Source organism: Citrus clementina, unplaced genomic scaffold (genome assembly GCF_000493195.1).
Source record: "Citrus clementina cultivar Clemenules unplaced genomic scaffold, Citrus_clementina_v1.0 scaffold_4, whole genome shotgun sequence".
NCBI lineage: Eukaryota > Viridiplantae > Streptophyta > Magnoliopsida > Sapindales > Rutaceae > Citrus > Citrus x clementina.
The window spans coordinates 4,378,618-4,406,420 of NW_006262274.1; the positions used below are offsets into that span (position 1 = coordinate 4,378,618).

The 27,803-nt window shown below is 32.2% G+C and overlaps 1 protein-coding gene across 1 annotated transcript; it reads right to left on the reverse strand.

The window, feature by feature from the left end:
• Positions 1-528: 528 nt before the first annotated feature.
• Positions 529-27,510, reverse strand: LOC18045033 (caffeic acid 3-O-methyltransferase). Its single transcript, XM_006436249.2, has 4 exons — positions 27,307-27,510; positions 24,946-25,015; positions 921-985; positions 529-825 (listed from the first exon to the last, which is right to left on the reverse strand). Exons 1-4 carry the CDS (start codon positions 27,508-27,510, stop codon positions 529-531), a joined length of 636 nt encoding a protein of 211 aa, XP_006436312.2.
• Between the last annotated feature and the right edge of the window lie 293 nt (positions 27,511-27,803).

Below are 27,803 nucleotides of genomic sequence, written 5' to 3' on the forward strand. Positions count from 1 at the left end.
AATACCTAAAACAAGTCTAACATAATTTTTTTTATTTCTAGAAAATAAAAAATGCATGTGATATGTAATTTGTGAGGATTTGAATATACAGAAGCAGAGGAAACAAAAGAATTTTAAAAAAGCGAATTGCTTTATGAAGTAATTTTTCTGCATCCTTTATTCAAACAGCTTGAGGCTTTTTATAAGAGCCAATTGGAAACACGCAATCTACGCTAGTAACTGCCCTTGGAACAACAAAAGACACCCTAGACAATAACACATGAAATACGAGAAATAATAGGAAATATGGGTAATAATATTGCACACATAGTTGGTAGACCACGTGTCAAGCACCCATTTATTTCAAAGCACTTATTATTAAGTCCTAGACTCCTCCTCTTAAGCATGGCTATCAGGTACGTGGGAAGTTTGTCAAATGCATGGGTTCTTGCTCGTCTTTGGGAGACATATCAGCATGCTTGGAAAGAGATACACGCAAGACAATCAACACAAGATTTGCTTTATTTCTAGGATGCATCGGCATGCACTCTACTTATAGAACTCCATAACCCAGAGATTACCAATAGCAAGTTCACAACTGATTCCACCAAAACCAGCGCCAGTAGCCAGGGTCATGAATTCATGCCTTGTTCTCTCCTTTCCACCGGGACTTTGAATCATCATAAGCACGTCAAAATGGGAATTTGATTTTGATTCAATGCTTGTATTAGGAACTTCTGGAAGCATTGACTCCACAACGATTACCTTTCCATCTTCTGGGATGCTTTTGTAGCAATTCTTCAACAACTTCAAGCAATGTTCATCATTCCAATCGTGCAGTATCCACTATATAAATTCTCATATTAATCAAACTATTGTTTGTAAAAATTTAATTTAAGGAACTCCTCATAATATGTCCGCAAATTAAATTAAAAACTTACCTTCATAATAATGGCATCACCTTTTGGAACACTTTGGAACATATCACCCCCTACATGCTCAATACCTATAAAATATTATACAATTAAGAAATCAGACAATTAGAATTATGCCACTCTATTGTCATTAGCAAGATGTATTACGTCAAGAACTGTTTGCTCAAACTTAATTATGCCAATGTTATGGAAGTTCCTGATATACTGGCACACACAACAGAAGAATTATACACACACATATATGAGAGCAGGTTCAAGGGATTTTTTTTAATACAATTTTACATATAAATTTCTAACAATTAGGTTAAAGTTTATCACATGGTTAATATTAAAACTGCATGCAGTTTTATAATTCTAAAAATTAATTAACTAGACGCAAGTCCTTACGTCAAACAATAAACGTGAAACACGATGCTCTTTCCTCTCTCTTATCATCTAAATTTATTTAAACTCAATAATTTCATTCAAAGATTGAAATTACACTTCATTTCGGAGGAAGATCTTCCAATCAAATTACAGGCAACTTAAAATTAAAAGCTGCCTTAGCTAACACGAGTATGTGTGTTGCAGGCTCTTCGGATGAACTGAATTCTAAATCAGCATTGTCCTTAATTTCCTCTTGAATGTCCAACAACACTTAAAAGATTTCCTTTGCTTGACATCATGTTTAGGACATTCATATATTTCTCTTTTTAACTTATGTGCTCATCTCCTTCAATCCTCCCTCTACTCATTATAAAACATTTTTTTTTCCGATGGCTATTGGATGGATGTTACTACTACAAATTAAAATATAGTACTTCCCTAGTTCTCTGCATGTTTACTTTAGTTATCCATTAAATCGAACAGTGATTAGATGACTATGCTTTGTTAATCTTTAAAAAAATATATGTAGAAACGATTGCCAACATTTTTTTCCAATATTTACATTTGGTTTAATAAACAAATTTATCTAGATAACATCTTTTTTTATGGCTACATGGATGTGTACCTTAGTTCACTGGTAATTTAGAGGGAGAAATAAAGGGTAATACAAAGGTGAAAGAAAAGTATTTTACTTTTACTATTAAATTTAATAATATGACACCTACGCGAATTAATTAGTTTTTTAAAATAACAAAATTACACGTGAGCTTTAATCTTAATCCTTGGATGAACTCTATTAGAAAGAAATTTGTTTCTAAAAGTATCTTTTTTAAACTTGCCCCCAAAATAAGGAATCTTCTACAAAAATAAAAAAGAAAACAAACATTCTGAGTATTATCCTTAGTTTATCCTTTATTTTAAATACAAATTTTCTAAATTTAGCAAGCAACAAACACTATTTTCCTCCAAAAAAATAAATACAAAATTTCTAAATTTAGCAAGCAACAAACACTATTTTCCTCCAATTTCTAGCATCCACCTTTGAAAAAAATTAAATCCATCTAATTTATCTCCAATTTCAATTTATTTTGGGTTAAATTGTAATTTTGAGGGGTAAAAAGGTCATTCCATTAAATTCAGTAACGGAAATTAGACGGAAGTGGACGAATGCAACAAAAAGCAAACTTCAGGTAGCGCGCTGAAAAAAAATGTGTTTGTGTATTTTTTAAAAAGACAAAACAAACAGGTGGATGATTGTAAATTTCCCAAGTCTTTTTGGACTCTGAAGGCATTTGCAATTACATGAAGGTGTTAAACACAGAAGAAATTCAAAAACATTAATTAAACACTGCTTCTTATGATTCAGCGGAAAATATTGGTCACAAAGACCAACTGGAGTTGATAGTGCTCACCATCAATCAGTTGTTGATGGGTAGTAACAACCTTTAATTGCAATCAGTGATATTGAGATTATGGGACTTTTGTCGTTTCAATTGCAATCCCAAATGGGACCTAACCATTGGCTATATTATTATCATCGCTTGCCAAACCCAAAAGCAAAGCTGCAAAGGGCTTGCTGACTTCAAAGAAAAAGAATTGTTTGTTCAGGCCATATTAGACCATTTGCTTCGTTGTGTGATGGCTGTATTTTAAGACCAACAAAATTATATACATATAAATGTATAGTCTTATATATATATAAAGAGAGAGAGAGCTTTTAATGAGGAACTCCTCATTTTATTAAAATAAGTATCAAATTAATAAATAAGAAAAATACATATTCAGAATGTTTTATCTTATAATATATTAAAGTTTATATTTTTCTAATTTTTAAAGCTTAAGAGGGACTTCAGCCCTCTGAACCATTATTTTTTTTAAGTGTGCCCCGAGCACCTTCTGAATGAGTTAAATAAAAAGCATTTAGAAATATTTTTTAAATAATAAAACACTTGTAGTCCAATGGTATATGTGTTACTTAGTGGTTTTAGAGACTTGATTCGAATCCCAATAATTTTTTTGAATGTGTGCATGGTCCTCAATTTTTTTCACGTTCAATATAAAATTAATTGAAGAAAAAATGTTGGCCTAGTTAGAGGTAGGTTATAGGTAGGTAGGCTTTTAAGAAAAGAGTAAAACTTTATTGGCAGGACGCAATTAGAAAACATGGGTCCGAAACATTTATTGAAAACTAATTTAAGAGAAAATGTTGGCTTAGTTAGAAGTAGGTAACAAATAGGTACGATTTCAAGAAACAAGTAATACTTTATTTACGAGATCCGATTAGAAAACATGGGTTTGAAATACTAAAAAGAGTATTTTTGTATAAAAATTTGAGTGTTAGCGAAAATCGCCTATCGTGACTAGTGTCTTGGTCCTTAATTTTTTTTTTCACGTTCAATATAAAAACTAATCGAAAAGAAAATGTTGGCCTAGTTAGACATAGGTAACAATTAAGGTTCTAAAAAAGGAGTAATACTTTATTTGCAGGACCTGATTAGAAACACATGCCGAAACATTTATTTAAAAAGTATTTTTATATAAAAATTTAAGGAGTGCTAGCAACAGTTGTCCTTACAGATGACTGAGACAGTCATTACCAATCCCTCTCCAATTTAAGTGTTTGGTCCAGCCTCCGAAGAGAACCCATGTGTGATTATGTACTATGGGTGCATTGGTACATTGTTATTATATTGTATGTTTTGCATTATTTTAATGCAAGCATAATGTATTATGTTGTATTGCATTAACACTGTATTATATTAATATTGTGCAACATTTAGTGCTATTTGTCCTATATTAATTTTTAATTATACTATGTTTGGTACTGCATTGCATTGCATTGCACTATATTTTTTTGGTTATCATAAAAATTATATTTTTAGAAAATAAATATTTACTTTTTGATAACTTTGTCAAAAATATTTTAATAAACTTTTCGATGATATATCTTTTGAAATAAAAATCCAAGTGAATAAAATAGATAACTTAAAAAATATCCTAACATAAATAAATAATTAAAACATATAAGCTTTGTTTTTAAAAAAAGACATAATAGAGATCATTAATACAAAAGTTTGCACGTACTATAACATAGTCACAAATAAAAGGAGTTGCATTTTTAAAAAGGGTTGCTTTGTCTCATACATCAAATCAAGATAAATAATTGTGCACAGATAGAGACAAACACAACTTTCACTCAATCCTTAGATAGGGTGTATTTTTTCCCAACTATCCAAATGTTAGTTAATTTGTGACCACTGCTCATCCTCGCAATCAAGAATTTCTTCTATTACATGTCTAAGAAAAAATGTTATTAAATGGACAACAAAAGAACCACAACAACATCATTTCTAAGCAATGTACAAAACAAATGGACTTATGTACCAAGCTTGGCCTACCATGCATGTATGTTATGCAAAATATTGCACAATATGCAAAAATGTGGTTGCATGTGTGGAAATTTAACCACATAGGTAGAATAGGTGCAATTTTACTAAGTTGGACGAACATGCCCCATAAGCTATCCAGATGTAATGGGATGCTGAGATGGGTGATGGGAGAATGCAAAATGGAAGCTGATGCCAAGCAGTTGTCAATGTAGAGTTTATGTCAACTTAGGAGTGCTTACAAGTTCCAAAGATGAACCAACATAATTTTAGTTCTAAACACGTACTGATGTTAAAAGAAACATGTGAGATGAAGTGCCTCGAGATGCTGTAGATGTAGTGGGATCCCAATCAAATGCATGATTTTTTGGGAAAAAACCTTCTTACAATAAGACCACTGAAAAACTTCGATCATAATATTATCACCATCATTATTTTCCACATTTGTGGAATGTGAGAGTTGATTATGATAATTTTTTTTTATCTCTGTATCATGTGACTGAGATGTTGGAACAACTTTAACCATCTTTCAGATACAACTCAAAGATCAGAAAATACAAATTGTTCGTGAAAAAATCTGGTCGACTATTGCGTGAATAGGTGCCCTCGCCAACACTTAAATTGTTATAGAGGAGATGGTTTAACACTACAACTTTACTGAATTAGTAGTTGTAGGCAAATGAACATGCATGAAAACCATGTGCGAACAAGGTGGATAAAAAAGCCCATCTGGCCTAAGCCCGCAAGCTTTTGGCCCATCCTTCTACGCGAGGAATTAGATAAGAGCTTAAGAGAAAATGCCTGGACTAGGCCCAACACTCTATTTTTTTTTACAAAATAAATTTATAAATTAGAATAATCTATTAAAATTTAAAACTAATAAAAAAAGAAAACTTAAATTCTTAATTCATAAATCAATAACGCTTCACAAAACCTAAAATTATAATATTAAACTCTCTCTTAATCGTTAATCAATAACGATTCACAAGATGATGTTTAAATTAGAAAATGCAGTATTAAAAAAATTAAATCTTTAGCATTTATTTGCTTAATTTTCTTCATTTATTATTTTATTTTAAAATATTCAATTTCTTTAATTCATTATTAATTATAATAACTTGTTAATTATTAACTCATTTCAAATTTACAACAATTAAAAAAATAAAAAAATAAGTGAAAGTCCAAGTCTGGCCCTTATGCTTCTACTAAAATGGGCTTGGGCTTGGAAAAGCTCGGCCTAAGCCCACATTTTGTCATCCCTATGTTGATATTATGTAGGATTGTCAACTTCAAATTATTAATATTAGGAGTTGCAAAATAAAAAAACGAATCGAATTTGAATCAACTTAATAAACGAATTGGGTCAAAATTTGATGGATTCGAATTCGATTTATTTAATAAGTAAATCGTAATTTTATAATTTTAATTCAATTTGTTTATTAAATGAATCAAATAATCATTCACAATTCATTTAATTCATTTATGCAGAATTATTATTTTTGTCTTGTTGTTACATCTTATAATTACAAATAAAAATTTAATGGTAAATAAATAATTGAATCAAACGGATAATAAATGAATAGAGTCATATTCGATTGATTTATAAGCAGTTTATTAAAAGAATGAATAAATCAATGATCATAAACCCAGATTCAATTCGTTTATTTAGCAAATTGAATCAAATTCATTTATTTATTAAACAAATTAATATTTTAAACTCAAATCCATTTAATTGGAATCAAGTCGAATAGAATCGAATAAATAAATCTTCGTCCAAATTGCCACCCCTTATTAATATGCCTACAATTAGGGCTGGGCAAAATCGGATTCGGATCGGGTTCAGATCAACCCGATCGGATTTCGGGTTGATCGGGTCGAACAAAAACTCATCCGAATTCAACCCAAATTGACAACCCGACCCGATCCGATCCGAATTATATTCGGATCGGATCGGATCGGATCAAAAAATCGGGTTTAATTCGGTTCGGATCGGGTTCGGTTAACAATTCCTAATCAATGATTTAACATATGTTATATAATTTATTACACATTACAACTGTTCGTATTTGAACTAAACTCAAAAATCCAAACTCAAAACAAAAATTCGACTGCCGCTTGCTGGATTTCGAATGGAACTTGGAGGAGAAACTTGGTGATGAAGTGTGTGGAGGCGTGGAGACAGCAGATCGGTAGGCGGTAGCAGCAGATCTGGTCGCAGTCCTCGCGGGGCAGTAGATCGACTGGTGGTTGGCGGCGGCGGTGATTGTGGCAAGCATGTGTTGGCTGCGGCTGTGTGTGTGTGTGTGTGTTTCTACTTGGCGTTGGCGATGTTGAGTGTTGACTTGAGGGTGGGGCAGTGACCCATGAGGCGTGAGGGAGGGGAGCAAAGGTTGGTGTGTGTCGTGTGGTCTCTCGTTGAGGCTTGAGGGGGAGGCCGTGAGGCGTGAGGGAGGGGAGTGAGGCTGCTGGGTGTGGCTGGGTGCGTTGAGTGTGTGGTCTACTGTTTTTGTGCCTCTATCTCTACTGTTTTTGTGCCTCTATCTCTACTGGTTTTGTGCCTCCATCTCTGTGATGTGTGCCGTATACGTGTGTGGTGTGTGAGGCTGTGTAGCGTGTGGTCTGTAGTCCTGTGCTCTGTGGCGTCACTGGTGCTTGACTGCTTGTTGCTGGATGCGTGTGTGCTGTAATCAGTGAGGGTCGTTTACTTTCTTCTTTAAGCCAACCTGTTCAGGTTGTCGGATCGGATCGGATTTCACCCGATCCGATTATAATCCGATCGGGTTGGCAACATTTCATCCGATCGGGCATTATAGTCAATCCGATCCGATTTATTTCGAATCGGATCGGGTCGGATCGGGTCGGATCGGGTCGGATCGGTTATTTTGCCCACCCCTACCTACAATACCAAATGGACGGAAGATGCCATAAAAATCTTTATGGACTCTTAAAGCATTTGCTATCGACTGACGGTGTTAAACACATAAGAAATTCAAGAAAATTAATTAAACATGGCTTCATATCATTCAGCAGGAAATACTGATAAGCCAGACCCAGCTGGAGCTAATGTACTGATCACCCATCAGCCAATTGGTGGTGGGTACTAACAAGCTTTAATTGCAAGCAGTGATTGAACGACTTCTGGGGTTTCAATTATGATACCGAACTGGAACTTGGTTGGATCTCGCTCATGGCTTTGACCAAAAGCAAAGGGCTCCTGGACATTAAACAAAAAGAATTGTTTTTTCAGATCTTAACAGGCCATTTGCTTCGTTGTGTTGAAGGCCCTGTTTCAAAGCCAGAGACAAAATCAATAAATCATGAGCAGTAATATATATATATATATCTATAGAGAGAGAGAGAGAGAGAGAGAGTCTCCTTTTCTAACGAGAACATTTTCACTTTATTAAAGTTAAGATGTCACTAAAATATAAAAAATATAAATTTTAACACATTAAAAACTTTATTTTTTTTTGTTAGTATATTAAAATTTATTTATTTATTTATCTTTTTTTGACATCCACACCTTAATAAAGTGAGGATGCCCTTACAATATATATATATATAATCTTTTAATCTTTTAACTTAATTCCCGCATTAAAAGCTAACTCTTGCATAATTACCCTAAAGAATCAGCTTAACAGAAGTACCAATTTGTGATAGTGTACTATGTGTCGTACGTTTATGCTACTGGAGCCACATTCAATTTGTGATTGGTCCTCAATTTTTTTCACGTTCAGTATAAAAACTAATTGAAGAGAAATCTAGGCCTAGTTTTTTTTTTTTTTTTTGCTTAAAGGTAGGTAGGTTTTAGGAAAAGGGGTCCTCTTAATAATATACAGCGCGCTGTATGAGATACAATGGAAGTTCAGTCTTTGTTTTTAATAAATTATAATTTTGAGTATGTTTCAATATATATTTTTATGTTGAGAGGGTTTTTGATAGTCTCCTAAATTAAATGAAGTTTTTAATATTTAGTTAAAAGATGAGGTAGCCACGTGATAATTACGTTGATATCTGCCAGTTATGCGGCTATACCATTTGCTTCGGTGACCATTTTATGCCTAAAATCATCACCCAGTCGTTATATTATTTTTTATTTTGACACTATAAATCTATAAATATTTTGTAATATAAAAATTAGTGAAACCTCTTTGATTTTTTTCGTTTTGGGAGTTTATGTCTCTTTGATCAATTATATGATGGTGCAGTGCAGTCTACACATATAGACCAATAACATATCAATTTTTTTTCTAAGCATTTAGAAGAAATCAACTCCAAAATGCACCATACAGGAATTCAAATTGTATCCATCAATATCGATATGAGAATTAAAATAGTTTATCATTCTAAAGCTCGGGTAGTTTTCAAACAATTATATTATTTGATAGTGCCAAGTATCGTAATTGTCCATAAAATATTGTTGTTTTTAATATTATTTGTACTAATGACTCATATAATTAATAATATGATTTAATTCTTGATATGGACAAATATAAGGTAACAATATCTAATTAAAAATATTTCATACAAATTTCTATCAAATTACCTTTTTATGGATTCATTTACTCACTAATTTGAAGTCACAAAAATTTCTTTGAGTTGTTATCGGAGCTTATACATGATTACATTTAACTTTAATACTTGATGATATTGTTTTATTACTAGTATTATGATTGATGATACTATAACTCTTAACATCTATTATTAACATTGTTAATAAGTATATTTATTAGATAGTACTATTATTATTATTTATAAACAGAACACATATATGATAATTTTATCAGGCCTCCGAACTCGAACTCAAAATATTTTTTAACTCAAATTTTATTTTAATTTAACCAAATAATAAAAAAAAAACAAGACCCTAGATCTAAACTCACGACCTCTCTCAAAGCACTAGACTCTACCCATCGTCACCTCCAAGTTCCACACGAAGCTTCCTTTCCTGGCCGCGTCCAAAAGACCAAGCTTTGCCATCAACACCAAAACACCAAGTTTTACAAACTTTACCGTCAGTCTGTGTGCGCTCCACTGAAATTGTATGGCACATTGGCCACTGGGTAGAAGAAAACATGTTAAGGAAAAAAAAATTCTCGTAAGATCCAACTAGCTATAAAATGCAAGAAAGCATCAAATGCAGCATATTATTTATTTGCATACCTTTCAAATATTCCTTTTTTTCACCTCTTGGTTATTGACACCGACAACACCTGGATATTCAATAACATGAAGCACCGAAAACGCATCTTCAGCTCTTTCACCTTCAAATTCAAATGGTGATTTGTTGGGACAAGAAATCCTTTGGTGAAAACCAGCACCTATATCCAAGAATGTTCATGTTGTATCACAAAAAATCAATAACAAAATTATGCAGAAGCGTACCTGAATCCATAACATTGAATTGTTCTTTAGGGTTGTGTGGTTGGCCTTCCAAATCTACACGTTCTCCTAGAGAATCCTTTAAGTTTTCTCAAGGCTATCTTTCTGATGATGAGATTTCAGAAGGAATATAAAAATACGTGTGACTTGAGAACCATAACCACTTACATAGACAATATTTTTCCTGTTATCTCTACATATTAAAGGCCCACATCCTATTAGATATATTAAAGTCCATAACACCGAAAACTTAAATAAATCACTTTTTATTGGGTTTAACTTTATATGACAATCTGTAACACATAATTATTCACATATAGGCCCAATATTGGATTAAGGATCCAACAATATTGGATTAAAAATCCAACAATCTCCCACTTGTGCTATATGTGTAACCTTATAATTAATCTTTGCAAAAATAACCGTATGAGCTCAACCTTACTTTCATTACCCAAATGTATCTATAACCAATCTGGTCTATCAATCATACTAACATAGGATCAAAGCGACCTTCGTTACAATTATCATAACTTGAGCCATCAATCGTCACTATGTCAATACAACTGAATGACATGGATCATGATGTGGATGCGTAGCATGGAAATTTCATGCAATGTGATATCAACATAAGCATTTCTGACTGGTCCACCTAAAACCTTAGTGAAATCAAACCATACCAAAATCAGAGTGTGAATACACCAAAACTTTATTTCTGCAGAAAATAACCTAAATATCCATAAACCAAAATAACTGAAAAATGTCTATATTACACGAGTATCTAAAATCAAAAACTCCCACTAAAACTGAATATCTTTCAATGACATGACACCCATATGAGCAGTGTGCTCATGAAACATTTTGGGTGACAATCCCTTAGTAAGCGGATTTGCAATCATGGAGTTTGTGTCGATGTGGTCAGTAGACAATTGTCCACTCTAAACTCTTTCTTTAACAATTAGGAAGTTGATGTCCATATACTTCGACTTCGCCGAGCTCCTATTATTATTAGAATCACTACTGATTTATTGTCACAAAATAACTTGAGTGGTCTGTTAACACCATCTACTATGCTCAGCCCCGTGACAAAATTCCACAGCCATATTCTATGATTAGATGGCTCATAACATGTTATAAACTCTACTGCCATCGTAGAAAATGCTATAAGAGACTGTTTAGCATTTTTCCAAGAGACAGCACCCCCAGCTAGTAGATAGATGTAACCCAAAGTGGATTTCATACTATCTTGACATCCAGCAAAATCAGAGTCGGGATACTCAACGATCTCAAGCTTATTCGACCTCCGATAAGTGAGCATGTAGTCTTTTGTTATCTGTAAGTATCGTAAGAATCGTTTGGCTGCTTTTCAATGGTCTATTTATGGATTACTTAAATATCTGCCCAACATCCCAATAACGTACGTAATATCTGGTCACGTACAAACCTAAACATTCATCAGACTTCTTACTGCTGACGCATAGGTATCTTTTGCATTTATTTTTTCTCAAAATCATTATTAGGGCACTGATTGAGACTAAATTTGTCTCCCTTAGCAATAAGTGTATTACTTGGTCTGCAATCTTGCATGCCATATCTCTTGAGAACTGCTTCGATATAACTCTTTTGTGATAATCCTAGAATACCGAAGGAGCGATCCCGGTGTATTTGTATGCCTAATACAAAAGAGGCGTCAACAAGATCTTTCATCTCTTGGTGTCATGCAATAAACCTATATTGCTGCTGGCAAGTAAAATGTCATCGACATACAAAACCAGAAAAATATATTTGCTCCCATAGAACTTATGGTATATGCAATCATCGACTAAATTCATCTCAAAACCGAATGAGATGATCACTGGACATCCCTAAACATGCAAGTGCTTTAGACTAGGCTGATTGTCTATCCAAAGCTCGTAAGGAGTTTTGGCAGTTGCTTTAATTAGAACTCTGTTAAGGATATATGTTGCAGTCTCAAGCACTTCTCCTCAAAGTGATTCTAGTAAGGTAGAATGACAAATCATACTCCTCACCATGTTCTTAAGCGCCCTGTTTCATCTTTCAACAACACCATTCATAATGGCGAACCCAGCATAGTGTACTGTGAGATGATACCGTATTCCTCTAGGAACTTAGCAAATGGTCTTTGAATCATCATATCTGCCATAATATTCGCTACCACGATTAGATCTGATGCTTTTGATTTTTTGTCGAGTTAGTTCTTAACTTCAGCCTTAAAAATTTTGAACATATCCAAGGACTATGACTTTTCATGGAGGAGATATATATAGCCATATATAGAAAAATCGTCTATAAACGTCATTAAATATTGTTGACCATTCCAAGCAGCCGTAGGAAATGGCCCACGAATGTCTATATATATGAGTTCTAAGACATTCGAAATCCTGTTAGCTTCAAATTTCCTTTTATTTATTTGTTTCCCCTTGATACAATTAACAAATATGTCAAAACCTGTGAAATCTAAGGGCCTGGGAATTTCATTTGACATAAGTCTCTTTATTCTCTGTATGGAGATATGACTAAATCTCTTGTACTATAATGCAACTGAATTCTCATTTGTTAATTTTCTCTTTACACCTCGTGTACTTAATTGCAAAGATTCATTAAATGAAGCAATTGTATCAAGCATATAAAGATTATCATCACCTGACAAAGAACCGGAACCAACCAGTTTTGAAATATGAAACAAACTAAATTTTCCATTCCCAAATGAACAAAAAAAGCCAAATTTGTCCAAACTAGAAATAGAAATCAAATTCCGTCTAAAAGATGGAACAAAATATGTTTCATCAAGATCCAAATAAAATCCAGTTTTTAACAATAATCTAAAATTTCCAATTGCTTCTACTTCAACTGTCTTGCAATCGCCAACATAGATATATCTTTCACCATCACTGGGTTTTCGGCAACTCAGGCAACCCTGCATAGATACAGTGATGTGAGTGGTTGCACTAGAATTTATTCACCACGTGTGTCTAGATATCAAAGTTAAATTAACCTCAGAACAAACCAAACTAAAAAGCATACCTTTCTTAGCACTCCATGCGGATAATTAGTGTAATGCTTCTTCTTATGCCCTTCAGCCCCATAGAAGAAACAACTAGTACCTTCATGATCATTTGGTTTCTTTTGTTATTTCTTTTGAGGTGTTGTATTTGCACATTCCTTATTTTTCTTCATTTTCTTGCCCTTAGAGATAGAGGCTAGGTGAGCACTTTTTGCCTTATCTTTTTTCAGCATATCCTCTTCCTAAACATAATGTGATATGAGCTCATTCAGAGACCAAGTCTCTTTCTGACAATTATAGCTCACCTTAAATTAGTTAAACTGTGTTGGTAAGGATATTAAAAAAAATGCACTAGTAAGTCCTCAAAGAGCTTAAGTTTAAGTGCTCTTAACTTAGAATCAAGATGAGACATCTCCATAATGCACTCCTTGATATTGCCTTTACTCGTATACCTCATTGAAATTAGGCTTGTCAAGAGCGTACCAATTTCAGCCTTTTTGTTCTTGACAAACATTTGTTCAATTTATTCAAGAAACTCTTTAGCAGTAGTTACTTTTTCAATCATTAAGCCCCTGAATGCTTCTAGAATGGTCTTCTACTTATCATGACACACATGCGATTTGATCTCTCTCACCTTTCCATTTAATTTCCTTTTTATCACCAGGGGTACTCTCACCCGTAAGAGGTGGGAAGAATCAACCCTTAACGCAAGGTCAAGATCCATGACTACAAGAACTATTTAGAGTTTCTTGTTCCATGATTTGAAGTTAGAGCCATTTAACATAGGAATATAATTCACGTTGGCAGTAATATTAGTAGCAAACACAATTGAACAAAAAATAACAAACAAACAAAACAAGCTCATATTAGTCTTAAAACAAACATAAATTCAAATAAAGATAATCCCCATCTTAAGATACTGGACACTCCATTAATATTCAACTTGTAATTGATATCTTGGTGTAGTAATCAAACACTGATAATAAGAACATGTCAAACAATTAATATTCCTTTGGGCCGATTTATTGCTCACATGCAAAACCGAATAATCATCACATGTTTATTACCATAGGTGCACATGTAATTCTATTAAATATGGACATTCCTTAGAGCCGATCGATATTTATAGAAATTACATATACAAAAATGTTTATATTCCAAAATAAATTAATTCTTATAAGAGACCTCACTTTGGCGACATGTTGCTTCAATTAATTTATCTCAAAATATATATAAACCTACCAATATTTAAATTTAAAATTGCACAAAAATTACCCCAAAAATTAAAAAAATTCAGGTCAAAGTCAAAGTTTGACCAGTCAACTATCAAATGTTGATCGGTTTATACAGCTGATCGCTTTGAATTGGACTCGTTCAGGTTAGACCGAACCGGACCAAACCAGTCCTAAATCAGAAACCCTAATTCGTTTTCCCTTCTTCTTCTTTGGTCGCCTTCCCACCTTAACCTGCAGGCTGCGACTTAGTCGTCGCAACCTCTCCTTCCCGTCGCTAGGGGTGTTCGTGGATTAGATTTTATGGATTAGACATCAATCTATATCCGATTCACGATTTTACGGATTATAAAATTTTAATCCAATCCAATCCACGGATTAATGAAATTCAATCCAAATCAATCCATACGTCTGCGGATCGGATGTAGATTTGACCCAATCCATATCCAATCCATCATTTTACGGATTGGTTTACGGGCTAAAAAATTTTACTCATGTCCTATCCACGAACTAACTAAATAAAAAAATTAATATAAAAATAATTTTACTACCGATCAAATTCAAAATTAAATAATATTTAAATTAATTAATTTTTTAAATAAAGGTAAAAAATACATTCAAAGTTTCAAAATATAACACACCAAAAAGAAAAAATCTCATTTGTTTAGATCAGTACATGAAAATTAATTGCTAAGGAAGATATATTTTTTATTTAATTATTTTTATTTTATATTATTATCAGATAAGACATAATATGGTGTTAATGTAACTATATTTTAACTTATTTATTTAGTAGTAAGAATAATGTTATATTTACAAGTTTTTTTTTTGCGGATTTGTGGATTTTTGCGGATTCATTGTGAAGCCGAGATTAGTTATAATCTGTTATGGACATGCTGAGGTGTCATATGAGCTGGCATAAGTGGGATTCAAGTCAAGAGTTGGTTAGTTAGTTAAATAACAGACTGACTCATTGCAAGTGGAAACACACGTGAGAAGCTTACATATATAAGCTGTCTCTAAGCTAGTGAAACATATAGAGAAAACGGAGAGGATTTACAGAGAGAAAACATTCGATAGGCTTTAATCTGTAATCGGTGACTCAGTTGTAAATGATCTTCTTGTTGTTCAATAAAGCTTCTGCCCTTGCTGGTTTTACAGCCGTGGATGTAGGTTCCTTTGTGGAGCTGAACCACGTTAGTTTCTTGGTGTGTTGAGTAGATTTGATTGCTTGGTTCTTTTGCTATTCTTGTCTTAATCTTGTTTCTGTAAACTCTGGTTTAGTGGGTTGCTTAATTCTTGTTCAAAGTCAAAGAAGTAAACACGTTTGCCATAACATTCACAGTAGTAAATCCATATCCAATCCACTGACTGTGGATTTTCAAATTTTCAATCCAATTCAATCCACCAATCCATGGATCAAAATTTTACGGATTAGATTTCTGCGGATCAGACGGATTGAGCGGATCGAATTGGATGCTGAACTCCCCTACCCGTCGCAGCCTGAAGCCGCGGCACAGCCGCCGGCTAAAACTTTGAAACGTTTTTTTTCCTTCAATTCCCTTTCCCTTTATACCGTGACTAAGGGTGGGCAAACGGTTCGGTTTTATGAGCAAAAGCAGAATGGTTTTAAAATCAAGGAACCGATTGGTTAAACCGGACAGAACCAAAAAACCAATTGGTTCCTTGATTTAATTATAAATAATTTTTTAATTGAAAAATAAATGAAAATATATAAACCAAAAATGAAAAAACAAATCACTCAAAAATCAAAATCTCAAATCCCTAGCTGCGTTTCCCCAATTTGCAACCCACGACCTCTCTCTCCTCTCCCACTCATCTTCCACTCATCTTCCACGCCTCCCTCCGTCGCCTCTCTGCCGCGTGTTTCTCCATTACCAGACGGCACAGAACTTCAGCTCAGCCCCTCTCAGCTTCTTCCTCGTAACCGTCTCTCCCTCGCGTTAGCTCAGTCCCTCTCTTCCTTGTCTGCACAGCACCTAGCACAGCCCTTATCTTCCTAGCTTGCACGGCTTCCTAGCACAACCCCTTAGCAGCGACACAGCTCCTCCCCTCAAGCACGGTGACAGCCCCTCACACGCGGTGTTACAGCCTAGCACAGGCCCTCACACGTCGTGTTGCAGCCTAGCACAGCCCCTCTCTTTGGTGCTGCAGCCTACAAGTGTTATTTTATTTTAATTTATGCCATGGCTCGTACATAGTGTGTATAGTGTATACTGTTTAGTTTCTGCTAGTGTTACTTGTGTTAGGGATTGACTATTTGTGGACTGTTGATGTATACTTGTTGGTGGAGTTAAAAATGGTGGGCAGATATAGTGGTTGTGGAGGCTTGTGAGTTGTGGCAGTGAACTGAAATGGTTGTAACTTGTAATGTTGTATTGTATATTGCAGTCGAAAATTGAACAATTGAAAATAGATAAATGTATAATGCTTCTATCAATGAAAAATTAGAAATAATATTTGTTATTTAACTTATTTGGCATAATGATTAATGACTTAATTAGCTTGGTGAGGTTGCAATTTGATATTGGCAATTTGGCATGGAGAATTCAAATTAAATTAATAAATAGTGGAAGTATATTATGATATGTTGGCCTAATTTGTTAAATTAAATTATGATTTATTAGCTAGTAGTTAATTGAACTTTAATTGATCTTTTTGGCGTGGATGTTTTAAATTAAATCAACAATTATTGGAAGTGAATTATGATATGTTGGCTTAATTTGTTAAATTAAATTAAATTAAATTATGATATGTTCGCTAGTAGTTAAATTAAATTAATAAATTTAATTGAACTTTTTGGCATGGACATTTTAAATTAAATTAACAATTATTGGAAGTAAATTATGATATGTTGACTTAATTTGTTAAATTAAATTATGATTGGCTAGTAGTTAATTTAAATTGAATTGATCTTTTTGGCATGGATGTTTTAAATTAAATCAACAATTATTGGAAGTAAATTATGATATGTTGGCTTAATTTGTTAAATTAAATTATGATTTGTTAGCTAGTAGTTAATTTAAATTGAATTGATCTTTTTGGCATGGATGTTTTAAATTAAAATAACAATTATTGGAAGTAAATTTTGATATGTTGCCATGTTGGCTTAATTTATTAAATTAAATTAAATTATGATATGCTGGCTAGTAGTTAAATTAAATTTAATTGATCTTTTTAGCATGAACATTTTAAATTAAATTAACAATTATTGGAAGTAAATTATGATATCTTGGCCTAACTTATTAAATTAAATTATGATATGTTGGCTAGTAGTTAAATTAAATTTAATTGATCTTTTTTCATTTCAATAAATTGTTAATAAAACAATATTACTTATTTATTTTTATTTTATTTATTGTGGATATCTAATTATTCAAGAGTTCAAGACAACCTCGATTGTGTACCCGATGATCTTGAGCGTAAAGTTGAAGTTGATGATAGTGAAAATGATTCGCCAACAATTTGTCACTATCGGAAACAAGAGGAAAAAGTCTTTGTCATCCAAACCGCCACTACCAAGGAAAAAAATGGCTCCAAGATCAACAGTGTGGCAACATTTCACTAGACTTCTAGATAATGATAAGAAGTGCAAATGCAACTACTGTGGTAATGAATTTGAATGTGGCTCGGTAGGGTACGGGACTAGCACTTTGAGGACTCATTACCAAGAAAGGTTTCAAAAGTACCAAGAACCTTCAGAAAGACCAAACAACTTTAACTCAAAATGTCGGTAGTGATGAAATTGTAGCAAGATATTTTAGTTAGGATGCTTATAGATGAGCAACTATGAAGATGATGTTCTTGATGAATTGCCTTTTTGTGTTGTGGAGAATCCAGGTTTTAAGCATTTTAACAGTGTGGCGGCTCCTAGATATCTCCTAGCATTTTTACGAAGAACCATTACTAGGGATACTCTTGATATGTATGTTGAGGAAAAGGCTAAGTTGAAGAACTTATTAGTTGGGAATAAGCAAAGAGTATCTTTGACCACTGATATTTGGACTTCCATTACTACAGTTAGCTACATGGTCATCACAGCACACTTTATTGACAAAGATTTGAATTTACATAGAAAGATTATCAGCTTCAACATGGTTAATGATCATTCATTGGAGACAATTGGTAAGCAAATTGAAAAATGTTTGATTGACTGGGGCATAGAGCGAGTATGTGCTGTAATGGTTGACAATGCAAGTCCAAATAAGGGTGCTCTTAGGTACTTAATTGATCGACTAAAGACTTGGAGGGATGATGCCTTAGTGTTGAATGGGGATTATTTGCATGTTCGTTATTGTGCGCATATATGGAATTTGACTGTGACTGAAAGGTTGAAGGAACTTGAGCCGAGTATAGTTAGTGTTTGGAATGTTGTGAAATATGTGAGGTCTTCCACTGCCAGGATGCAAGCATTTCAAATTCGTGTGCAACAAGAGAAGATTAATTCCCGAGGAAGTATGATTTTGGATTGCCCTACTCGGTTCTACATATTCCATATTGAGTACATCATTGAAATTTAAGCCGGCATTTGATCGGATGGCACTTGAAGATAACCTTTATGATGCTTATTTCAATGAAAAAGAGGGGGGGAGGGTAAGAAGAAAAGTGAGGGGCCACCGCTATATAGTGATTGGGAGTGCTCTTCGCATAGTTAAATTTTTGAAGACTTTTTATGATGCGACTTTGCAATTTTCTTCTTCTTTGAAGGTAATATCACATCTTTATTATGCTTTTGAATTTTGATATATGATATGGAATTTATTTTAGCTTTATTATACTTTTGAATTTTTATATATGATATGGAATTTATTTTAGCTTTATTATGCTTTTGAATTTTGATATATGATATGGAATTTATTTTAGGTGACATCGCACACTTGTTAGAATTTGATATGTCAAATTGAACAATCTTTGGAATCGTTGTCTACTAATAATGATAGCCTTTTGGGTTTGATGGCTATTAAAATGAAGGAGAAATTTGATAAGTATTGGGAGGGCTGTTTCAAGATAAATAAAATGTTGATTGTTGCTTCTGTGCTTGATCCACGGGGAAAGATGAAATTCACAACACATTGCTTTGAGAAATTATATGGCAAGGATAGTGCCAAATGTGTTGAGATGAAGGAAATGGTAAAAGATTTGTTGACTAAGCTTTATAAGTCTTACAATGCACAATATAAACCGTGTGGTAGTGGGAGTACAAGTGGAAGTGCAAGTGGAAGTACAAGTGGAAGCCAAACTTTAGCTATTGGAAGTGGAAGTGGTTCGAATTTTTGGGATTTAGGTGGTGATGATGATGTTATGATTGAGGACCCTTTCTCCGAATTTAGTAAGGTGGTTGCGGTTAGTGAAGGTAGCCCGGAATTGTGTGCTTGTGTTATGGTGGATGTAGCTATGGCTTGTGTGCTTGTGTTATGGAGTTTTATCGATTATTGATGCTCTGTTATCAAAAATACTACAATACTTTGAGGGTGTATCAATCGTCCACCTTAAATTAACAAAAGCTATCTGCCGACCACCAAACTGTTAGCTGCCGTTTGAAAGTTAACGAAATAATAGTGAATTGATGATTTTACCCCTTAAAATTATCACTTGTATACCCTTAAATTCTTTTATTATCACTTGTATACCCTTAAATTCTTTTATTATCACTGGTATACCCTTAAATTATCACTTGTATCATATGAAAAGACCAAATTACCCCTCTGGTGTTATCCTATTTAAACGGCAAGTAACGGTTTGGTGGACGGCATATACATTTTGTCAACTTAGGGTGGACGATTGATACACTCTCAAAGTGTTGTAGTATTTTTGATAATAGAGCATTTATAGGGTATATGAATGATAATTTCCCTTTTTTTTGTTGCCATGGACTTATAATTTGTAGTAGACTTTTAAGTTTAAGCGTGTTTATGAATTGCGAATATTTGTATTGGGAATTTTTATTATATGGCTTGTGTACTTGTGTTATGGAGTTTTATCAAATATTGATGCACTATTATGGACTTTTTTTTTTTAGGTTGCCATGGACTTATAATTTGTAGAATTGTCAATTGTAGTAGACTTTTAAGTTTAAGTGTGTTTATGAATTGTGAATATTTTGTATTGAGACATTTATTATTTCGCTTTTGATTTAATAGTTTTATACTTGTTTATTCATATTATATAGTGTTATTAATATTATATGTGTAGAGTGTAGTTTGGTACTTGGTATTGGTAGTTAATGGGAGTGTAAATTGCAAAATTAAGTAAAATTAGGTGGAAAGTATAAAATCTGATAATATTAGGGTAAATCTATAAAATTAAGAAAATGAAAAATCCGAACCGAATCGAATTTAGGAACCGAACTGAACCAAACCAAAATATTTCAGTTCAGTTCAGTTCAAGTTCGGTTCACACTCTTAAGGCTCGATCGATTTTGGTTCGGTTCGGTTCGGAGCCCGATGTTGGATTATTCACATATAAATCCAATGTTGGATTAATGATCCAACAATATTGGATTAAAAATCCAACATTATCCACCCAAATGCCAGAGCAATCTCATGCATAATTTTCCTTGAAAGGTCAAACATCAACAAGAGATCAAAAGGTGCAGTAAGATTTTCTGCCAGATCATGAACTGTAGAAAAGTCCTAAAAACGAGACAATCAATGTTTTGAAAAAAAAAATTAAATGGGAATAGTGTCCCCGTTATAATCCCCATTCAATTTGTGGATTTTTTAGGACATGCCCAACCTATCCTCAATAAAACTTTTTGAGGTATGAGGTGGGTTTGGGGATTGCTTCCAAACTGCATTCAAGTTCGTGCATCATGATCCCCGTCTCGAACCCGGCCCATTCCTATCACTACTTAATAGGATCATTAAACACAAAACTAAGGACTGAAAAGTTGAAAAAAACGAACCAATAAATGAGAAGACTAACTAAAATTAGAGACATATGAAATAAACTTGGAAGAAACATCTATTAAATTGATATTTAACCAAAAGAATTGCAATATGATTAACAAATTTTAAAATGTTTTCTCATTCAATTATTTTTTATGTTTATTATTTAAAAATTTCCTTCTTTTTTTCATTTATTGAATTTTTTAGCATTAAAAATAAAATTTAAAAATTATTTAATGAAATACCGCCATACGAGTTGTTAAAATATTTATCAGAGGTTATATGAAATTGTAGGATGACCCTAAGAAAAGAGAAAAACATTTATTTGTGGGACCCGACCGATCACGGAACATGGGTTCGAAACATGGATCCAACTACCTTGCAATAGTTGCAAGGTACCACAACTTTTGTCTTTTTATGCAGTAAATTTCATTTGACCCCTTACTTTTCTTTTTTTAATTTATTTTTAATTATAATTTTATTTTTCTCTCTCATTCTTTCCCTCCACTCCATAGGTGGCCCAATCTTTTTTCCTTTTATTATTATTATTATTATTATTTGCTTAATGATTATTTTAATTAAAAAAATCTAATGAATCAAAAAATATAAACCATAAGCTATTAACAATTAGCCTAAAGGAGTACAAAAGCAAGCATTGAGTTTGGGCTTTGGCTAAATTTTGGAATTTTTTTTAACATTTTAATTAAATTAGAAAATTAAAACAATTTGATATAATTAGGATTCCATCGGGATTCCGATTGAAGTCCTGACTAGTCCTGAGTTTTAATGAGAATAAATTTAATCTCAAATTCTTATTTATTTTAATTATTTTTTAAGTCATATACCATTTCATGTACCATTTGGAACAGGATTTGGGATTCCGATTGGGATTCGATTTTTTCTACCAACTTTAATTGGCAAAAGAGTTTTAATTAGCTATTTGAGAATGTTATGTTAATTAACAAAGTTATAATAATCTACGATTGTTATAAGAATCTACAATGTATAACTTAGGAATAGTAAAGCTCCTATTATTTAGCTTATTTGGGTGTATAGGCTTATTGAATTAATTCATACCAATATAATTTGATTAGAATCGAAGTATCTTAATTATGAATTTTATTCTTCTACTCTTTTGCAAATGTTAATATGTTAAACATATTCTTACTATTTTGAATATTAAACATTGACACACTAATATAACATCATAAAAAATAGTAATAATTGGAAAATTTCACTATAATTTGGGTGGAAACTTAAATTAATAATCTGGAATTATATTTTTTTTATTATTTTATGTTGAAGTTCCAGCCTCCAAGTACTAAACCAAATTAATGGCTTGGGCTAATGCAAGGAATAATTGGTTAATGCTTTTCTAACTTAAACTAACGATATCTATTATTTCATTCTATGATTATTTTTTATTTTTTTAATTACTTTCGGTTCCAGTTCATGGTACATGAGATGCATGAGATGAAGAAATTAGGAATTATTTTTGAATTATTTTTGATTATTTTTAATTTTTAATTTTAATTTTATTCAAAAATTAAATTTACTTATTTTTTTATTTATTTTGTATTTTTAACAATGAAAATGTTAATGAAATTTCTCCTAATTTTAATTGTCTAATTATTTACAATTTTGAGATAATTCGGACTTATGCATTAAAATTTGTAACTTTGTAATTTTTTTGAATTTTTAAAAAATATAGGGACTATAACGTTAATTACCAAATAGACACATCCTTACCATGGACGCTACTTTTCCATTAAATCGAACGGTGAGGAGCTAAAGTCACAAAAAGATAAAAATCCTGGTACGTTGTAACTGTTGTAACGTAGGCGAATCCTTAAAACATTTGACAAAGGGAGTACTTTTCTATAAAAAATTTATCATTTACAATTTTTTTTACCATCTCATTTTGTCACTAACTCCTTTTGCCTTTGGTCAGAGCCACAAGCAATGATGATGATCCAACTGACAGTTAATTATAATCCATGAATTATTCTTCTTTTGTGTAATTTTTTTTAATTTTCTATATTTATAGCACAGTTTAAAGTTTGAAGAATTTGGTGGAAAGAGGAGCGACTACAATCTATACATAACTTGTATTTTTAAAAGAAATTATCTATGTACTACCGCTATTTCCTGATATATACAACTAATCACTATAAAATTTTAACTTTTTTTGCACTACTTTTTTTTTTTTAAAGTTGTATCAATGAACCACTTTGACACTAAGAATCTAAATAAAATAATTATTTTACTCCTAAATGAATTAAAAGATTATTTTATCCTATAAAATTTTTAAAAACAAAAAAAATTATAATTACAATACAACTAATTGATAAAATTTTATTGAAAAATAGATGTGTAAGAACCATTTAATCAATTGATAAAATATTATTGATTCTTTCAATCCTTTTCACCTAAAATACATGTACTACTCATCTCAAATATTTTCTTTTTTTTTTTGGTTTTTTTAATCAATCATACAATCACAATTATCAAATAATTTTCATTGTTTAAATTAATCACCAAAATAATAATAGTCTCAACCAACTTTGAACAATAAAAAAAATTATAATTACAAAAATTATTGTTTAAAAATTATAATTATAAAAATTAACATCTTGGATTTTGGTATTTATTTGTTTTATTAAATTCAGAGCTATTCTTATAATTATAATTTTTTAAAAAAAATTGTAGAATAAAATGATCATTTAATTTATTTAGGGTTAAAATTGTCATTTTTAAAAAAATCTTAGTGTCAAAGTAGTTGATTGATACAAGTTTAGAAATAAAAGTGGTGCATAGAGAATTTTCCTATTTTTAATTTTACTCAAATTAGTGCCCTAGTCTTGATATTAGCCATAAAATTTAAATATTTTGAGAATATGAATCAAGTGAAATGGCTTATATGCCCACAATGATTAAATTAACTTAACAATGAATTATAAATTATGACAAAAAATTACCTAACATGTATATGTATGTATGTATGTATGTATGTATGTATCTTTTATATTCACAAGACTTATTAGGGTAACAAGTTATTTGTCAATGGTATTTGTGTTTAAAAGAGGAAATTTTTTTATATAGGGTAGAGTGAGTTGGATTTTATGACAAAAGGTTAAAACAAAATGAATGCATATACCTACCCGTGGTATATTTTTAGGAACCATTTAATCATCTTTTGTAATATCCCAACATATATATTGCAATGGACACATATGCCCAAATATTATTGCTATGTTAATTTATATATGAGCATATTATATTTGCCTCCTCTTTATATAGTACTACAATTTATGTGGGTGCTCCAGTAGTCACACATGGCCAATTGTTATTGCAATTTAAATGGACACTTTATACAACTATTAGGGGCATTTATGATAATTCTCTTACTTGTAAATTTTCTCTATAATTTACAATTTATTATAAATTAATTTTATCATTAAGGGTCTATCAGTCATTTTAGTTAATCTATATTCTCAAAATATTTAAATTTTGTGGTACATCAAGACTAGTGTAGAAAAGTAAAATAATTATAAAATTAAAAATGATGTAACTTGAGGGAGTTTGAACCTGTTCTAAAATATGAAGGTTTTTTTTTTTTTATTTCTCGAAACAACAAGGGTAATTCTCATTTTTCCAATTAGTTTTGGAACTCTATTAATAACATATATTAATTTCTTTATTATTTAACAATGGGATTATGAATATAAATCATGCTAGGATAGGCATAAGCATGCTGAATGACACGAGGCAAGTCGAAATTAATGACTTTAATATAGGGGTATGCCTGAAAGTGAAAGCAATAAAGGTTACTCTAAGACTGCCACCAACATCGACAAGGTGCTTGATGTGGTTGAAACCCTAGTAAGCCTTATTAATCCCTTAGTGATGCTGTTAATAATGAGAGCAATATGGTTATAACAGTGGCGGATTCAAAAAAAAAATTATTGGGAATTTAATTAAATAATAGTAAAATATAAAAATTAAAATTTTGAATATATAAAATATTTGTTAATATATTTATAATTGTTTTCAAAGCAATTTTATATTTTTAATATGTTATCTAATAGATTCATTGTATTAAATTTTTTTTTTCATAAACAACCAAACTATTATTCATCCCATCCAATTCTAGAGATGATTCTTGACGAATTTCATTGCCGAAAATGTTTTCTTTATTGTTGCGGCAAACTAGAAGAATTATCCTTATTTTTGGAAATAGAAAAATGTTTTGGACGGTGGGCTATTATTATTTTTAATTAAAGTGTAGGCTTTATAATTCTTAACAATTAAAGTTTAAATTTTATGGATTTTTAAATTTATAGAATGGGGGCCATTTAGAAACCCAAAATAATTTTTTCTTTAATTCTTTGATTTTGTTTTTGGCTTGCTTGTGGGGGCTCTGGTCACATGTTGAATCCACCACTGCATTATACACCTCTGTTTTTAAACTTTTAGGGAAATTTACCCATTTGACCACTTTCCAACTTTCAATATAAAAAAAGACTTCACTCTAGTTTTTCTTACAATAACAACCATTTACAAGGTTCTTAGACCAAAATACCCCTAAAACTAAACAAACAAACCCCAAACTCCCAAGCAACAGTCGAACATCTCCACACACCACCAAAATACTCATCATTTCACCTCTCCCACATTATCCAACTATCACTCAGCCTCCCTTTTATCTATCTCACATTCATCAAACTATTATATTTATCAAAGTATTGAAGACAAAATCAAGCAATAAACTAAAGAATAATAAGAAGTTAGGGTTAGTATTTCTTCAATATCTATCTTTTATTTTTTGGTTGGGTTTAATACAAAAGATCGGTTGCTCATTTTACTACAATGTGGGTACATTAAATGGTTAATGTGAGGTCAGAGATTTATAAATTAGTAAAATTCTAGCAAAATTCGACGAAAATGGGTTTTGAACAATGTTGAAGACGAAACCTAGAATCCAGGTGACAAGTACCTGTCACCCAAACTTAGAATAACTTGTCGTACTTGTCACCTGAATTCTCGTATTCATCACCCAGGTGACAAAATACTGCATGTTGGGCGATTAGTGCTCATGTCACCCAATATACAATCGCATGTAATTTGGGCGACATTATCTATCACCTGGGCGATAGTACTGTCATCCGGATCACCCGAATTTGTTGATAATTAGTTATTTAATTAATATAGTAATATTATTGTTTGCAGTATTTTTAATAAAGTATTATTATTATTTTGCATCAGGTTAATAGAGTTGGTAGTTCTTATGATGTATTTTGATAGAGCGTGGGAGACTTTGGAGGATGGTCGTATGGAGTACGAGAATGGAAAAGTTACTGCATTTTGTTTCCAAAACGATGTAACATTTGAACAATTTATTGCAAAGTTGTATGAAATTCTGAAGAAAAGTCCGGATGAATATTCCCTCTTAGTAAAGACAAATGTGAAATCAACTCATCCGACGAAATCCATTGATTCCTGCTTATAGACATAGTAGACGATGAAATGGTGAGAGTGATTATGCGTATGAACTCTGATCCAATTAACTATGGGTGCACTCTTATTTATGTAACGACAAGTCCTAAAGTTCCGATAGAACTTTCTTTGATGCCATCAATTCAAACTTCAGCCTTTAAACACTGCTCCCCATTCCGCTCCCATAATGATCCTATTGATGACAATGTTGTTAATACAGATGTGAATGCATGCAGAAACATATAACATTGAATCCCAAATGTATTCTAAACATTGCAATAGTCCAATCAACATTTTGGAGGATGTAGATCGGTTTCAAGAAGTTAATGATTCATCTCAAAATCATCTTATCAGTCCAAGGACCTGTAGCCAAAACTTGTAGCCAAAGTCAGTCTATTAGTCTAATGGCTTGTAGCTAAAGTCGATCTAGAGTTCCAAGTCCAATAGACCAACTACAGTTGGAGGCTCCAATTGTACCATCAGATTGGGTAGCTTCAGACATGGTTGATGGTTCTATTTACAGGGGTATTTTTGTGGGCCATACCAGTTATTCAGCATGAAAAAACTTAAAGTATTGTGCACCACCGAAATACTAATCACGTATTTGTCACCCAAGTATTTTTTGTGCAAATTTTCCACATTACCACATTTCAATCCTGTCACCAAGCACCATTCTCGAAGAGAGAAACGTAACATCTCGTTGCCAATCCTAAACCACATTTGGTATTCATCATCAACTTGTTTCATGACTAGTTTGAGCAACAAATAATGTACAAGATTGTCGCTAAATCCAAGGTCCCCCATCGTTAGAAAATGACCAAAAATTGACTTTTTGAATAGGCTAAATTGAGTATCAGTTAACTGGGTCTGTATATACGTAATGACAAAATTAAATCTTGTTAAATTCGAAACGCAACAGGCGAAATGATCCTCGATTGGTATCTTCAATGACCAGTGATGCATCTACTTGTCAGACATATCTAAGCAATAAATTAGGACAGCATTAGCATAAATGTTTCAAAAACAAAAACAAAAACAAAACTGAAACGGTCGGAAAACTTTAGGATAACATTAGCATAAATGTTTCAAAAGAAAAA

What these genes read in the sequence shown, in the direction of transcription:
- LOC18045033 (XM_006436249.2), bottom strand. Translation starts at nt 27,510, where the DNA reads ATGGGGGACCTTGGATTTAGCGACAATCTTGTACATTATTTGTTGCTC. An exon ending in AATACTTGGGTGACAAATAC is followed by an intron (nt 25,016 to 27,306) that starts GTGATTAGTATT and finishes TTTCACTTTCAG; the next exon opens with GCATACCCCTATATTAAAGT. An exon ending in GCATGCTTATGCCTATCCTA is followed by an intron (nt 986 to 24,945) that starts GCATGATTTATA and finishes AATATTTTATAG; the next exon opens with GTATTGAGCATGTAGGGGGT.